This window comes from Agelaius phoeniceus, chromosome 1 (assembly GCF_051311805.1).
Source record: "Agelaius phoeniceus isolate bAgePho1 chromosome 1, bAgePho1.hap1, whole genome shotgun sequence".
In the NCBI taxonomy this organism is placed as follows: Eukaryota; Metazoa; Chordata; class Aves; order Passeriformes; family Icteridae; genus Agelaius; species Agelaius phoeniceus.
Window position 1 is genome coordinate 52,404,918 of NC_135265.1, and position 17,788 is coordinate 52,422,705.

A 17,788-nucleotide genomic window follows, 5' to 3' on the forward strand; every position below is an offset into this window, starting at 1 on the left:
AGGAAACCCTCACTGACAGGAAACCACATAATTTTAGTAGGTTGGAAAATACCCCTGTGAGCATCCAGCCCACGGACCTCGCTGACGCTTTCTCCGGGATCAGGAGACCCTGTCCTCCCGTCTCGCCCCCCCCCCCCCGGGGCGCAGTGCACGTCCGGACAGCGGCACGGCGGCTCCGAGCGGGGCTCTGCGGAGTCCCCCGGCCGCTCCGAGCCGCGCTGCCGGGGCGGTGGACAGACGGACGGACAGACGGAAGGGATGGAGGGAAGGAGGAGGGAGACATGGAGGGAGGGAGCGGCGCTCCTCTGCTGCCCTCTGCTGCGGGGCCCCGCGACGCTGCGCTCCCTCCGGCTCCCGGGAGAGCTCAGCTCCGTGCGGCCGGGAGCCGAGAACGCCGCTGGGGGCGAGGCCATGCCGCGCTGTCCCTGATGGAGCGGCTCAAGAGGGGTACCTGCGGGGACAAAGGCCGCTCCAGGAGGTGGAAATACATTATTGACACATTAGAGGGGTCAAAACTTGCCCCACTATGCTCCCAGAGCAAACTGGAATTTAGCAGTGTTGTCCATTTTATGCCTTAAGATGATTAACGCCTCAATTAAGAGTTCTGAGCGAGGAGAAACTACGAATTTGACAAGTTTTGTGATGTTATTGAAATGATATTAATTGAAACTTATGCAGCACCTGGGAATGCCGCATCATTCTGGGCGAGCTGGAAGGGCACAGGCGGGGACAGCAGAGCCGGGATGCTGCCAGCCCTCCGGCACGGTATTCCCTGCATCCCGAGAGAGCCGGCACACAGGCGGCATGCGAAGCCATGAGCAATCATGGCAGTTTTTATTTCCCTCCAGTTTCCATGGGCTGAAAGCCATTTGAGGACTTTCCCTCCGAGCAAAGAGCTCGGTACAGCGTCGCAGGTACGCGAGGCTCTTCCCGGCGTCCCGAGCGTCGCTGTACCGGGGTAGGCACTGCTCAGGTGCCCAGGGAGCCTGGGTACTGCTCCGCTCGCTCCCTGTCCCCTCCCTGGCGCTGCTGTCCCAGTCCCTGACGCTTCCCGCTCCTCTCTCCCGTTCCCGCCTCAGGCGCGCACCGGCGCTGCTGGGGACGGAGGCTTCCCTTAGCCCCGCCCCTTCAGCGCAGGCCCATAGGCCCCCTCCGCTGCCAATCAACGTGTCCAGCCTTTCCTTCCCGCTGCTGGCCGAGCAACGGATTGGGGCGGCCATCGATTCCCTCGGCTTGTCCTGCCGCCCGGTGCCAGGCACATCCCGGTCCCGGTCCCAAGCATATCCCGGTGGCTGTGCCTGGTCCTGGTCCTGGCCGGGGGATGTAGGAGGACGCGCGGCCGAAGGTATCCGGGCAGCGCTGCCGCCTGTCGCCTGCAAGGGCGGGCGCAGCCGCCGCCGCGGCCGTGTGGCTGTAGGCGTTCCCCGGGGAGACCGGGAAGGGGCACGGCTGCTCCCCGCCTGGCCCCCCGCCGCCGGTCCCGCCCGGTTCTCCGTGCCTTTGGCGTGTGCCTGCCCGTGCCGCGAGGCCATGGAGCGCGCGTTCACGCCGCTGGAATGCCTCCTGCCCGCCGGTACGGTACCTCCCGCCCCAGCGCGCCCGGCAGCCGAGGGAGGCAGGGAGGGAGGGAGGGGAGCGGGGCGGCCGCGCCTCCCGCCCCGAGCCTGCCTCCCGCCCCGACCCTGCCTCCGCCGCCCAGCCGAGCCCCCCGAGCTGCGGAACAGCGCCGTGTGTCCGCCCCCCTCAGGCTGAGTGTTGGGCTCAGTACAGCGGTTTGGTACCGTGTTAACTCGCTCTGGAGTCCAAATTGTCATTTAAACCCCGAGCCCTCCGGGTTCAGTCGGTGCTTTCCGGTTTGCTGCCGCCTTTTCTCGGCTTGGCCGGGCAGAGCGCTGCGGTGTCGCCTGTATGTCCCCTATCTCCTGGCTGTCCCCTGGGGCAAGGGGTCCCCGGCTTGGCATCCATCCCCCGTGTGCCTTTGGCTCCCCGCCTCCTGCCCTGTGCTTTGCCCTAGAGCCACCCTTGCACCCTGCCTTGCCCTTCAGCTCTGCACCGCAGACCTCTGAGGTTTGTATTCAGGGTTTTCCCAAGGTATCCAACAGTACTGTGGTTTTGATACTATTCTTGAGACCCGAGAGGTGAGCTTTATTAATATGCATCATTAACCTTATTACGTGTCTAAAGGATGGAGCGCCTGCAATAAGCACAGACTTATCCAAGAGCTTGTACACATTTTGGAGTAGGCACCTCTTCTTCACTCTGTGTTTGCACAGAGTCTGATTCAGTAGGGTCCAATTTGTTGTTCAGTGACACAATTATAAACAGTAAATATTTTTATTTTTCTATAACGTGACTTTAAAGCTGCATAAAAATCTTCTTGGCATAGCAGCTGAATTCTAACTGACACTGCTCTTTTCTACTCTGTTGTGGCACAGACACCAGCTGCTGCATTGAGGTAACTGTTGTTATTTATTTACTAGTAAGATCTGTAGGAAGGGCAGAGTTTAACAGAATGCACACTTTCAACAATTCAGTAAATTTTTACAGCTAGCATTTTAAAAGCATGTTTAAATTCATTCCACTGTGATGCATTTTTTTAAGTCAAGCTTCGCTCTGATTCTTAAAGACTGCAGGATATGGTTAAAACTACTAACAGGTAAAGCTGCACTCAAGGTATTCTTGCTAGAAATGTGTATTTGACAGTGTGTGGATGTGGACTTTGAGACACACTGTTGGGAGGAAAGAGGGAATGAACACATAGGTGAGATTTTAATGGTGAACTTTGATTCATTGTGACATGATGTCCTCTTGTATACAAGTGATTATTAAGTATGTAATAAGGCCAAGCAAAAAGCTTCCTTTAGTTGATAAGAGGACTGGAGGGCTTGCCCTGTGAGGACAGGCTGACAAAATTGTGCCTTTCAGACTGGAGAAGAGGTTGCTGTGAGGTCGTGTGGAGACCTCATATCAAGTGCCCAGTATCTGAAGGGGCCTATGGGGAAGCCAGAGAGGAACTCTCCATCCAGAGCTGTAGTGATAGGACAAGGAGTAATGGGCTCAAATTCAAAGAGGAAAAATTTAGGTTATCAATATTAGGTAGAAATTCTTTACTGTGAGGGTGGTGAGACACTGGAACAGGTTGCCCAGAGAGGCTGTGGATGCCCCAACCCTGACACTGTTCAAGACCAGGTTGGAAAAGGCGTTGAACAACCTGATTTAGTGGGTGGTCTCCCTATCCACAGCAGGGAAGATTGGAACTAGGTAATCTGTAAGGTCCATTCCAACCCCTTAACATCTTGTAATTCTATAAATTTGTCGCTGTGGAAGTGCCAGCATTGCTGTTTGTATTGTAAGCTAGTTGGCTTTGGTAGACATTGCAGAATGATAGGGCTACCATATGTCGTCAGTTTCCAGGAGTTGCCTGTCTTTTTCTTTGGTTATGTCTGGTTGGATTTGAAGGTTGGAGATGTTTGTTCAGTTTTCTTGTGACCCATGGCCTTCTCATACCACAGGGTCCAGCTGGATGTAAAGAAGCCTGCTTCTCTGAAAGAAAAGTCTGCTGCTTGCCTACAGATCAGTTGGTTATACAGGCTGTGCCTGTAAAATGCACAGTGGTACTGCATCAGGATCCTTGTCATCATTACAGACATTCATTACCAACTGAATTAGCCTGCTCAAAGTATTCAATGCTGAGCAGATTTATTTGGCAATTCACCGTTTAAACTCTGGTATCCTGCTTGGGGAACTCAGAAATAAGGTTTTCAAAATCGGATAGCTAAAATGACCCTCCCAATTTCTTCTGGAGAAAGTAGCTGCCAGTAGTTCCTCCATAGGAAGGGATAGGATTAAATACCTATCCCAGTGTTTGCTTCATTGGGATAGGTATTTAAGTGTCCAAATAGTATAAAGCTAATCAATGAAGAGCATGGCACTTCTTAGAAGCTAAACATGAGCTTACAAAATAAACCCTTTTGATGCCATTGAAGCACTCTGGGCCTTGCCCCTTTCCTTCAATACTAGAAATAGTGTTGTGTATAGCAATGTGTGACTGTGTTTATGGTGGGGACACTGTGAAAGATTCATCAGCTGTGTTTGAAAATTATTAATTACTGTGTTTCTCTTTTTGAAGTTGTTCAGAAATTACTCTTTTATTGATACAGGATGGAGTAAAACACTCTCAGGTTTTAGAACATTATAATATTAGATACCCAAATTGGTATTTCAGGGCCATGTATGACTTGGTAATTTTAGTCAGTGTAGTTAGAATGAGTTCTTAGGTTCTACATCTCTCTCTATCTCACCTGATTGATGTTCAAGTAGTATATATTTGAGAACTGCTGTGCTAACTAAAATGCTCAGGGACTTTGAACATTATTCAGTCAAACAGCTGGAGCACAGTTGAAATCACCATACTACAGTTAGAACACAGTGCTATGGACTTTAGAACTATGTTGATTTGCTTAACATAGTGCAGAATGGGTAACAAGATAGAATTTAAAGTGGGATTGAGTCTAAATTTATGTCTTGCACATTAAAAAAAAATATTTTTAAAGGAAATCTTTAAAAAGTCTCACAGAAGGCTTCACCACAGAGATCTGTACGCTGAGTGAAAGGGTCAGGCAGAAGCTCCACAGGCAAGGCTCTTGTAGAAGGCTCATAATGATGTCACACTACAGCCTGTGAGTTCATGACAAGAGTAGCTTTGTTTATCTGGAGCATCCTTTGACAGACTCGACATTTCCCTCCCGCTGTTTGTACCCTTCTCTTGCACTGTCATTGCCTCCTGCTGCTTGTCCCAGACTGTGCTGCAGGCACTTCTGCAGAGAGACAAGTGTTTCTAATTTATTATTTTAATACCATGAACTTTGGGAGCTGAGTGTGCCGTGCTTGTGACTGCTTAACAGTGGAAGTACTGTAGCATCCTCTAATAAGGTTGGCCCTGAATACCACTTGAGATTTTGAGAAGGGCAGAGTGCCAGTTTGCCAGGCTGTGTTTTCTCACAGGGAACATTTTACATTGCCTGCCGCAGCATGGCCTGGATTCTTGCTCATCTCCAGATGTGATTAATCGTTCCTTGCCTTGCCCAGTCCTTAAAGTGTGGCTCAGTATTGGTTTTATCAAGTGGAGTGATGCAGAAGGAGTGTATCTTCCTCAGTTTATAATCCAACAGCTCCCAATGTGAGTGTGTTGCCTTGTAGAGGTGGAGGGGCTGCAAAGAAGTGGCAAATCTTATTTATCCCTCTGCTCTCTTCTGTGCCTTGCTGAGGGTATGGTGGAGCTGAGCTTGCTCTGAGTGACAGGGAGCCTTTGCTACCAGTGAAAGTTGGTTTCCCTGTCCCCAGTTCTCCATGCCCTGAGTCAAATGCACTCCTGAACTACACTGTGTTCAGAACTGGTGGTTAGGATGTGGTTTGCTCAGAGGTGGGTGTGCTGCCTTTATCTCACTGAAGCAAGGTCATCTATATGCCATGAGAGACAGATCCACATAGGACAAAGACTGCTTCAGAATTATGGAGAAAATATATAGTCATCTCTTTGTGCAAAGGGACTATAAAATCCTGCATAGAATTTAAAGCAAAGAGAACAAGAGGAAGCAACAATATGCTCTGAATGCTCTTCCATCATTCTGCAAGCTTGATTGTCTCTTGCTTTACTCTATGTCTTCTGGAAATGTTACTGGCTGTAAACGAGATACCTCTGAAAGGATTTTATCACCATATTCCTTTTAAATGCCTGGAGCTGGAACTTCTTCCTTGATGTTCCCTTTTATCTGACACTAAGGATTCAAAGTTATTTTGTGAAAGAGTGACATGTTTGCCATTCAGTGACTGACCTCCGGCTGGCTACACGTGCCAATGACTGTTTAAATGTCCCTTTACTAGAGCTCTGCGTGGTATCTATGGTGTGTTATCTTGCCATCTAATTCACAAAACTCTGTGATAGAAATCAAGACAGTCGTGGGGCTAGAAAATCAACCTGGTGGTGGTCTCTATTAGTTTCTGAATATTAAAGGTGTATGGAAAAGGTGTGGAGTCCCAAACTATTGGATAGCTCTGCAATTTTGCAGGATTTGTGCCACAGCTGTTGGGTCAGGCTAGTGAAGTTTTCAGATGAATCAGATAATTCAAAAGCTGTTACTGAATTCACTTAAACTGAAAATGTGTTAACAGGGGTGTCAGTTCTTCTAAGACTACTACTGGTATTCCTTAATAAAATTAGGAAGCACTTCCATATGGCTGTTACATTGTTCTGTCTTTTTAACTTAAATACTTTCAAAATGCTTTTTTATTTTTCTGTCAATGTTGCTGACCTAGTCTTATTCTTCATTTCATTTAAGTAGCAACACCATTAATCTAGTCTAGTTACCTGAAACTCATTAGTTTGTTTTTGAAGTAGCTCTTAATATTCAGGTACTCAGACCCTGCTAATTGCTAATCTGCTGTGCTGGGTCAGCATTTGTTTTGTAAGTATTATTGTGTAGATTACTACAGGTGCACTTATGAGTGAAATATTACAGGCAGAATGGCATTTAAAAGACACATTCATTGTTAACCTCACCACTTTCTATCAGGTCTTTGCTTTCGCTCATGGAAAGCTTTTGGAGTTACATATATATATATATATATATATATATATATATATATATATATATATATATATAAATGCTTTCTGTGCAGGTGTGTTATTTGGAATGGGGTAACAAGGCATCTTTAACCATTTTAACAAGGCACATGTAACCATTGGAGCTAATAGGAAAATGAATAGATGTTTACTTATTTTTGACTTGGTTTCATACACAGACAGGGCCACCTTTTGAAACATGTTGACTTCAGTTGCTGTTTATGTGGATTCTCATGTACTGCAGTGTCTGCACTGATAGTTCCATATCTTGCAGTCACGAATAGGGCGTAGCTCTCTTTTGTGTGGGAATATGATGGTGGAGGGGTCTGAGGTCATCTCAAAAAACACAAAAAGCCAAAAAAGAAAACAACAAACCAAAAACTAAAACAAAATCCACCTCCAGAAGGACCACAAATAAGCAGCCTAACAAAAAGAACCCCAAACTAACAAAAAATCTTCAAGACCTCATAGAGTATAAGAGCAATAATGATGTTACTGGAATTTCTGAGACAAAAACATTCATTACTGTTTGCCCAGATAGTAAAGCACCTGGATAAATTAAATTCCTTTTGGAAGGTCTTGTTATTTTCCATCAGCTGAGGCTTAAAGCTAGGGAATACACTAGCTGATCTCCTGTAGTCTTTTTTTTCTTCTTCTTTTTTCTCATCTCTCTCTTTTTTTTTTTTTTTCTTTTTTTCCCACCTGTGATTTAAGGAGGTAAGGAGATGGGAAATCCATTTGTTCCAGTCATCCAATGTTCATGTTGTTTGTATCCAATTCCATGTATGCAGGACCACTGAAAACCATTTAAACTTGTTAGTGTTACGAGAGCAAAATATTAATCTTAAGAAGGTACAGGTAGTCAAAGAGAATAGTGGACTTTCAGCTTGTGTTTCTCCTCTGCTGTATTCTCTCAGAGATATATTGCATGTCTCTCATCAGTCCTTAAAACACTACAGCAGTTTTACAGCACCTTCAGCATTATGCTATATTTGAAATCTGTGTGTATACATATATATATAAAAGTTAGTTATACTTTCTGGAAGTGGAAAACAGAAGAGGTTTTGTTTGTTTTTTATCCTGTTTACAAAGCTCATCTAAGTTTGATTTAGGGAGAAATTGAATATGAAGCATAGAAATGAAGCGCTTTTTTTACTCAGGAGAAAACATAACACTGGTAGATTTCAGAGTTTTCAAGATCCAAAATAACAAATCCCAGGCATCCTTGTGCATTTGCTTTAGGTTTGGACATCCTGAGATATTAATCGAAGCTTAATCTTTGTAGAAAATAGCTGCATCAAGAATGAAACTTAAAATCAAAGTCTTAAAAAAAGCAAACAAAAAAAAAACCAAGTAAAGAAGCCACCTGAAAACAAGTTAAAGGAATAGAAGTTTCTTTTCATTAGTCAGTTCCCATCCATTAGAAGCTTTCACTTCTACTGAGTTTTAGGTTTGGATGTAAACTCAGAGGTTAGGACCTTTGAGAACAATGCTGTTAACTTTGTCCAGGGAAATTACTAGTTACAAATGTAAACATTTTTTTTTTCTGTGTGACATAAAAATAACCATGCCAGTCTCAAAGTGCCATTGTTGAAAAATGTGGATAAAAGGAGGGGGGACACTTCTCTCCCTCTGCCTTCCAACCAAACAAAACCCCCAGATTAGCAAATAAACCAACAAACCGCAGAACCAAACCACAAATAAAATCCCAACAACCCCGTAGTAGATCTTATCCAGTACAAAATGTAGTAAATCAACAGGAGAGAACTCAGATGTGTACAACCACTTTTTGGTACAGCACAGAACATTTCCTATCTCTGATTTCTACACAGAGAGGGGAATTTGCAGTGTGTCCAGCAAGGTTAATTAATTTGATCTATAGCCAAATAACTTCAAGATGGAAAAGAACTGAATATCAGTTGTCCCTTACACCAGAGTATAGCTGAAATATAACCAGTTCTTCAGATTTTTGCCTTACATTTTTTTCTGTAAAATATAGCTGTGGTGAATTAGATGTGAGTTTATGGAAACAGGTTCTCCATTCCATTCAGGTCTGACCTTAAACATGAGGAATATGATTAACAGTGTTTGTGTAGTATTGCCTTTGCAAAATTAAAAAGAGAATTGACAATTTAAAGTTTTACAGGAATGTTCTGTTAGTTAAATTTTACATAGAGAGCACACTTAGTTGCTTTTGGATTGCTTTAAATTAAATCTATTGCTGTATATCCAACAGCAGTTGAAGCTGCTGGAAGGCTTTTCCTGTAATTTCCTAGCTTTGAATTTTATTTTGAATGGCAGTTGAATTTTCACAGTGCTAGTGCTGATTCTTTGTGGCTTATATTGATAGATTGTCTGCCAGGCTTCCTCTCTGGCAGGACAGGAGCTGGAGGGATGCATGTGTTTATCAGGCCAATTGAAATAAATAGGAAGCTGGCCAGTGAATTCAGTAGGAGCAGAACCTGTACCCTCACCATTTATTTATTTATTCTATAGTTGTGACTGGTGGTGTGGGTTCTGTTTGGCTTTATTTCTTGTTTTCTCTTACTGTAGCTCTTTTTTTGTGGTCTATCCTTTACCCCAAATTATCTGGTCAACACTGATACTGGGCAACACAGCAATAAGTGAGTAGTTAAGAAGTATTTATATGTACAGTTTTTGACCAGATTGTTCATTGTCTTTGGTGGTAAGAACTGTCTGTGTGTCTGACAGAAGGAAGTTGGCTTTACTGCCAAAGGAAAATATGTTGATGTTACAAAACACTGGGGATTCGACTAGAAAAGCTTTGACTTCCATGACAGTGTCAGTAAGGATGTCTGTGGACTTGCTTGGTGCACACACAGCAAAGTTGTCAGGAAGGGCATTTTTTCTTCTATTTATTGTTTCTCTTTTTTCCCCCACAGACACAATTCACAATTATGTATTCTTTATAAGCATAAATGAAAGAGGAGCACTCAAGCACCAGTATGGGTTGGGGGCTGACCTAGTAGAGAGCAGTTCTGCTGAGAAGGACCTGGGAGTCTTGGTGAATGACAGGTTGATGATGAGCCCTTGTGGCCAGGTGAGCCAATGGTTTTGTGGGGTGCATCAGGAAGAATGTGCCCAGCAGGTCAGGGGAGCTGATCCTGCCCCTCTACTCAGCCCCAGTGCTGTGTCCAGTTCTGGATCCACAGTACAAGAAAAACTGTACTACTATGGAACTACTTGTCCAGTGAAAGATGATCAGGGGTCTGAAATGTCTCTTAGGAGGAGAGACTGTGAGAGCTGGGCCTGTTTCATCTGAAGAAGAAACTAAGAGGGGATCTTATTAATGCATATAAATATCTCAAAGTGGGTTGCCAAGAGAATGATGCCAGACTCTTTTCAGTGGTCCCCAGTCGCAAAACAAAGAGCAATGGCCATAAACTAAAACACAAGTAGCATTGAGGGTGGCAGAAACCTGGAACAGGCTTCCTGCAGAGGTTGTGGAGTCTCCCCTCTGGAGACATTTAAATTGTGCCCGGATGAGTTCCTGTGTAACCTGCTCTAGGTGACCCTCCCTTGGCAGGAGGCTTGGCCTAAATGATCTCCAGAGGTCCATTCCAACCTTAACAATTCTGTGGTTCAGCTTTCATAGAAGAAGGGTGCTGGTATGTCAATGAAATCTGTGTGTGAGATTTATTTACTTCTGTAATTATAGCTAATTTAAGTGTGGCAAGCAAAGCACTGATGCATAGACCAGAGCTAAGGCTAAAGGTCTAGTTTTTCAGGATGAGTTAAAAGGCTGTTGGTTTGAAACTGCACCTGGGCAGTTTTTCAGCAGGTGATGTGACTTAAATCACTCAAAACATTCCTGGGGTTGACATGTGTCACAGAGTAGCTGTGAAATAAGCATCAGTCTCCAGTTGCTCCATTTTGAGACTTCGTACTCTTGATGAGAGTTATGTATGGGGAAATCCTGGAGGCTGAAGTGAGGTTTATACCAGGGAGTTTAACCTGTGCATCAGTAATGCTTACAATGCATCAAGATCTCTGTGTGCTTTAAATGTAACTGACAGCCTCTAATGCAGATACTTTGAGTTGGGTAACACTTTCATTTCAGGAAATTAGTGTTCTACAAGCTGTAGAGGGTAAAGCACAGCCTTGTGAGTATAGCCTGTGTCCTCATATGGGCATTGTTTCCCTGTCCTCATTGTTCCCTGTTCAGTTTATCCATATGCTTAATAAGCATCTAAGCAGTGTTTTGCCATACTGTAAATCCAAAAGAGAAAACTTGTTAGAGGGCAGCTTGAGAGTCAAGCAGCTAAAGATCTGCTGCTTGGACACTTGGAGTGCCAGATGAAGTGGTGCAGTGTCTTAGCTGCTGCAGATGCCACAAAAATAGCTCTTGGGCAATGTGTGATCACCTAATTTCATAATGAGTCAACCTGGGTACAGTGGAGGTGATTAAGCTCTGATATGAAAGTGTTTGTCTCCGTATTGCCACTTCCTGCTACAAATGGAAAATTTGCCTTTCAAGTTTCCTAAAGAAGAGCTTGATTTATTATTAAAAAACACAGAAAGAAAGAAGGAAAGGGGACAATACTGAGGAAACATTTGTTAAGGGCAAGTTAATGTTTGGCTTTCTGGACTCTGTGCAGCAGTGTTCTTGAAAGGTACAGCCACAAGACTTTGCCTCAAACTGATGTAATGACTCTGCTGTCATGAGACCCCCTCTGGAGTACTGTGTCCAGCTCTGGTGACCCCAGAATGAGGACATGGATCTGCTGGAGGGCCACAAAGATGATCAAGGGGTTGGAACACCTCCCCTATGAAAACAGGCTGAGAGACCTGGGATTGTACAGCCTGGAGTAGAGAAGGCTCTGGCATGCCTTAGAGCAACCTCTAAGCTTTCCAGTACTTCAAGGGGCCCTACAAGAGAGCTGGTGAGGGACTTTTGCCAAGGACATGTAATAAGACAAGGGGGAATGGTTTTACAGTGAAAGAGGGTAAGTTTAGATTACATTTGAGGAGGAAACTTTTGACTGTGACAGTGGTGAGGCACTGGAATAAGATTCCCAAAAAAGTTATGAGTGCCCCATCCCTGGAGATGTTCAAGGCTAGGTTGGATGAGTCTCTGAGTAACCTGGTCTAGTGGAATGTGTCCCTGCCCATTTCAGGAGGGCTGGAACTAGGTGATCTTTAAGGTCCTTCCAACCTCAACCCTTCTATGATATAATTTTTACTGCAGACTGGTGTTATCTTTCCATTCTGTCTTCTTGAGATGCTGGTGTGTTCCTACTGTTATCAAGAGTGCTTTCCTATTAGCTCTGCTTTCTTTGCACAGAATCCACTGTGGGAGTGACATTTAGTACTGTATGCATGGGCTTTGAGCCTTTCTAATGACTTTGGTAACTATGAACAGAGGATTTAAATGGTCATTTTGTAGCTGTGGGAAATAAAATCACTGATACCAGATGTTCTTCCTTGAACTGACTTGCTGGTAGGGTGTTTGCTTGGAAACTATATCTCTTAGTTCTCTGTGCCTCTGTTTGCTTTACTGTTCTTACGTACTGGTTAGCAGTAATGCTGCTGCGGTTTTTACCTGATTAATAGTAACAGGTTTTGTCACTTGATCTTGTGGAAGAGTTTCTTATTTTCTCTTAGTCTGCTATCCTGTCATAAGATCAAAAATTAAAGAGTTTTGTTGGCACAAAAATTTAAGTCAGTAGGAAGTTTGATCCACTGTGTAATGTTTTTGCTGTGTTTCTGTGACCGTGTTTGTCTTTTATTTGTTTCTCCTTGCACCCACAGCTGCCATAGTTGTGTTGACAAAGCCCCGGGTGTACACCCAGTTACACAAAAAGCAGTTGCCACTTGGGAGGACAATAGCAGTGCTAGACAAAAGAAAAAAAAGATTCCCTTCCTTCAGTGTATACAACACTCCATGAGCAGGGTTTTCTGACAGCAACATGGACAGAGTGTGTTGCAACATGGACATGCTTTGCGTGTCTGCTTTCACTGCAGCAGGCTGTCTTCCCTGCTGATGAAGTGTGAAGTGTGTGTGAAATTATCTGTCAGTGTCTGGCGTCCCCAGAGAGGAGAGGGAGTGATGAGAGCTGGGTTGTGGCCTTGGGTACCACTCAGTGGCGAAGGCCATATGGTGCAGGAGAGGGGGCGCTTCCAAGGGGGTCACAGCAGATGTTTTGATGGCATACTTGTTGCCAAAAGCTTTGTGTCAGCCAGCTCCAGTAAGGGGGTGTTAGAGCTGTCCCAGGGGTGCACTTAAGGAGGAATGCTCCTTAGGTGACACAGTGTAGTCTGTTATTTGCATTGGATTTAGCTGTATTTTGTCAGGCAGACAAAGGTATTTATGAGATGCAGAGGTTGGACATAGGAGCCAAACAAATTCATACCTGAATCAGGTACTGATCTTTAACATGGGAAAGGATAACCAACCGTTTGATTGCTGTACCTAGAGCAACACTGATACAGAATCTGCCTAAGTCAGTTGCAACTCAGCTTGAAACCAGAATGAGTTTCAGGCTATCCTTTATACAAAAGGCTAAACTAGATTGTCACAGCAATCCTTTCTAGCCTCTTAGTCTATAAATTTGAAACACTTGGCCTGCCAAAGGAGAGACTTATTTTCCTTTCTCTTTAAGTAGAATGGACAGACTTGTGAGGAAAGGGAGGAATGGGTATATCTGAGGATGGGTATATCCTGCAGTATGGAGTATGAGGTGGCTAGTCATGTGAAACAGAGGAGGTGTTGGAGAATAAGGAGCAGATTTCAGAGCTCTTGCAATGCAATTCAGAAATTTAGAGGATGGTACTTCTTCCTTATATCTTGAGTAAATTGCGTTTTTCAAATGGAAAAAAAAAACCCTGAAACACCCAAAAACCCTGTAATATTTTGCTATTGTTCCTAAGTATCAAGAAGAAGTTACTGCAGTAAGATTTTACTACACACTGTGCTGAATTTACTGTTGGTTACTGTGAGCTATCAAAAGCTTTGAAATTATTTCCATAGAATCTATTCTTATTTATCTATAAATATTATAATTGTGAATCCCACAAGGAGAAAAAAAAAGCTTGAATTTAGACAGTGCAATGAATAGTTATGCTAAACTTATATAACATTATGCACAACTATTCTGTTTCTTGCTGGATTTACATTTCTTGAATACATTTGCTGAAATAAATAGCTGGTTTCCTTTGAGAGCAGAGTTGGAACTGAATAAATGTAAGGCCTCCAAGTATTAACAAATGGGCTGAACTCTAAACCGGTGTAGTTATACAGCTCATATAATGTAAATTAGAAGAGTAGAGAGGAAATCTAAAGTTAATACATAGGAAGAGATAGTAATATTATGTGAGAGTTTATAAACCTCTAGTTTTGTAATCTTGTCTTTTGCTGTTTAGGTCTTTGCTTTTCTTCTTTTCCCCAAGCAGCAAATACATATGGAAAATGCACTTTTTATGATACAAATACAAGGTGAAAGGAATTTTGTGACTTTTCTTGAGAGAAGGAGCCATGAAAAGAGGAGAATTTAGGAAGGAGATCCTTCTGTTCTATTCAGTGGGAGAACCTTTGCAGCTCACAGTGTATCTGTACAGAATTGTCCTATTCATAGTTTCCCCAAGAGCATACATAACAGACCTTGGAAATATACACCAATTATATTGTGGTTGGGTAAGAAATGAATTTCAGCTATAGCAAAGATGGCTGGAGTTAGAAATTTGGGGAAAAACATGTAAGTAGCGGGAAGAAGCACTGGAATACATTATTTGAAAAGATGAAGTCCCTCTTGCTAGGAGCCTGTCCTTTTTCAAGGGTACATGGAGAAGAATGAAGTAGAATCAGATAGAGAACTGATTCTACTTAGGGGCAGAAGAATAAACCAAATATACAAAACTTCAGTGTACAAAACTGTAGAAGACTGAGATGGGAATTTAAGAATCATATCTGTAGAGGTAGAGGCAGTTACCTGTGTGCATATTGGTCTCAGAATGAGGACAGGACATTTCTGCACACAGTCTCACTCAGGTAATCAGACTGGCTTCACCTGGGCTGCTCAGACCAGCAGTATTTGTTCTTGTGGTCTATAGTGTTCATCCTGCAAATTAATGATGCTTTCCACTGCAGTACAGTAATAACATTTCTTTTTAGCTAAATCACAGCTGATGTCAAAAGTTGACAAATTTGTGAAAAGAGGTGTGAGGAGTGAAGCTCCCTAAGTTCTGAAGTAAGGAGTGAAAACTGGGTGTAGAAATTGCTGTGAGTTTTCCAGATGGTGAAATCTGCCTCTGTAATTTCATTTGATCTGTTTCCATACTACTGATAATTGTCACTTGAATTTGTAGAGTTTGAGGGATTACCTTGAAAAAAACCCTGAACATTTTCAAATTCTTGTATATTATTAGTTTTTACAGATGATCTTTCATATTGATTAGAAACACAAGTGTGTTCTATAGGCTATGATTTCCTAGGAATGTGCTTTCTCTTGATGTCCAAAAGGGACTATAAATTTTCAAAAAGAAAGCTTCTTTCAGATAATTGCTCCTAATTTTTTTTCAAAAGCTCTAATTATGCGTTTCTAAGGGTAAAAATCAGCAAAGGAATGCATCTGTAAAGAGTTTTTCTATTGTTTAATCTACTTTATAGTGAAAGAGTTAATATATTTAGTTTTCATGCATATCGCTCTTGAGAAAAATTCTGCTGTCACTGTAGTTTCTATAGTCATTATCTCCAGTGAGAAAGTGTGTCTCAAGTCACAGGATTTCTGTTGAGTTGAGGTACATCAGTTATGGAATGTCTGCATCGTGTTCATCTGCTGCATTGGCAGATGGCTGAGGTGAGCATCTACCCTCTCTTCAGCTTTAAAAATCAGAATTGGTGGCAGCTTTGTCAAAACATGTCAGCATTTGAGGGGTGGTGTGCAACAAACCACTGGCTCCACAACACATTCTTGGCACACAAACTGGGGCTTTGAAACAAGCTATATTCTTACTATACAGCTGGGGGTTTTGGTGGGAGTTTTTTCGTTAGTTGTGTTTTTTAGTTGCTAAATACATAAAGTTTGAGCTACTAACCTGCAGCAGTTAGAGGAAGGGTGTGACACTGAAATGTTTTCATTGATACCTCACATCATGAGATGTGTGCTTTGCTTACATTGTGATTTTTGCTTAACCCTTTAATTTGTTTTGGTAGCTCTGGACAAGTCTGTGAAACGACAGTACTTAGTAACTCATAACAACTGCTTCATAGAAATTAAATGCTTAGAGATCACAAGAGGAGAGCAGGAGGCTGGGGAAGACTATTTTCTGGACTGTTATATCCTAAGTTCCTGGATAGTCTGAAGTAAGCTGATTCCCCTAGGGAAGGAAAGAGGGGTAGCAGTAGTGCTGGTTTTTCTGCTACTCTCTCACAGTAGGCTGTGATCATAGATGGCACAGAAGGTAACAGCAGAAAACTGAGGGAAGAAATGAAGCAAGATGTAGGAAAAAATATGAGTAATCTCTAATGACATGATGATTTGGATTTACTTGGTAGATGCCAAAAGCCATTCTTTTTATTAAGGAAAGACAACATCCTACCTGAGAGGACAAAGATGACATTTCATTCTTTAGGGGCATAAAACTAGTTTTCCTGATTATTCCTGACATCTTGTCATTCATGCTATAGGCTTCCTTAGAGGTTAGAAGCAAATAGCCTATCTCTTGTGAGAGTGAAACAGGAATGGAATGTGTTAAAGGATTGAAATGTACTCACATTGGCACCAAATCCTAAAATGATGGTGTTGGAATTCCTGAATAAGATGATGGGGAACAGTGTGAGATACGTAGGGTATGTTACAGAGGCAGACACAGTAAACTTCTCTGAACGTAATACAGAAAAGTCTCTATTAAGAAGGCATTTATATGCACCTAATACTTCTGAGGTTTAGGTTTAACTAGAAGGGTGAACTTTAAATGTATTATTGCTGTATTTTTTCACACCCTCAAGTCCTCACAGGACATCTGTGGTAGAGGAGGTAGATGACAAAATGGTATTCCTGTCTTGAATGCTTTAAAATCTCATCTTGCAGAGAGCAATCTCCTGTCTGAGCCTGGCACTTCATGGTGTCTGCTCTACATGGAGGTGCCCAGAGCCTGTGCAGAGGCACAGCTTATACAGCACTGACAGCCAAAAAAGAGCAGTTAAAATAGCATAGGAAGAGGTATTTTGCAGATCATTACACATATATAGAAATTCAAAAGATAGCTGAAACAGTCTATGTTCTACAAACCTGATAATTCATTTTCATTTTTGACACCCTAGTGCTTTCCCACATTTTGTGTGTATTACGGAGGGTTTGTTCTGACACTACAGATGTGCATTCAAGTTCACTGTTTCTCAGCTATTAAGTACAAAGTTGTCATTTTTTTCTTCATAACCATGAAATTTGTTTTTCGCCTTAAACATTAATATTGCTGGTTATTCCACTTTTATGCAATTGTCTCTGGAAAAGACTTTTGTGTGCTGCACAAACAATTGCATTTTGTCAGTTTTTTCATGTGCAATTATCATGAACCTGAAGGTACATATGTTTCTTTCCCAAGTCCTATGATGCATAATGTTGGGTAAGCTTTTAACCTTGTTTTACCTTAGTTCCTCATCAACAAATTGGAGGCAATTATACTTTTTGAAATACTATGTTGAAAAGTTCTGAAGTTTAGCCAATAGTAAGGGCACTTTTTTTCCTTTCTTTTCATGTTCATGTCAATTGTGGGTTCTAATATAATACTGTTTGCTTAGAACCTAAAGGACATTCCTTAAATCCTTGCAGAAAGGGATGTCATTGCTATTTCTTAGATTAGATCTCTGCTTCTGACAGTTTGAATGCCATCATGAGAAACAAAGCAAATACAGTTCAACAGATGTGGTATAAAAAAATATACAGGTCCTACCAAGAGGTTTTTTTTGGCTTGTTTTTCTGAGATAGTCGGTTCATAACATTGATTCGACTGCTGTTTTCAGTTCATGGTACAGCAGATTACAAAATCTCTGACAAAATCACAGAAAAAAAGTATTTTTAGGAAAGATCACTCAATATTATGATATTTAGGAGCTAAATTAAGAATTCTCTTCTTTCAGAGGTAATCTGACCATTGTGGAAATGCAGCAGACTGCTGATGGGCCTCTGGCATTTCATGACAACATTT

The 17,788-nt window shown here is 42.6% G+C and overlaps 1 protein-coding gene across 2 annotated transcripts in view; it reads left to right on the plus strand.

Moving 5' to 3' along the window:
* Positions 1–1,158: 1,158 nt before the first annotated feature.
* Positions 1,159–17,788, plus strand: part of TPK1 (thiamin pyrophosphokinase 1) — a 304,375-nt gene continuing 287,745 nt past the window's right edge. For both annotated transcript variants that reach the window (XM_054639468.2, XM_077178868.1), the window contains exon 1: positions 1,159–1,573. In XM_054639468.2, coding sequence (XP_054495443.1) covers positions 1,531–1,573 — 43 coding nt within the window. In that variant the 5' untranslated portion in view covers positions 1,159–1,530. The remainder of the gene's footprint in view (positions 1,574–17,788) is intronic.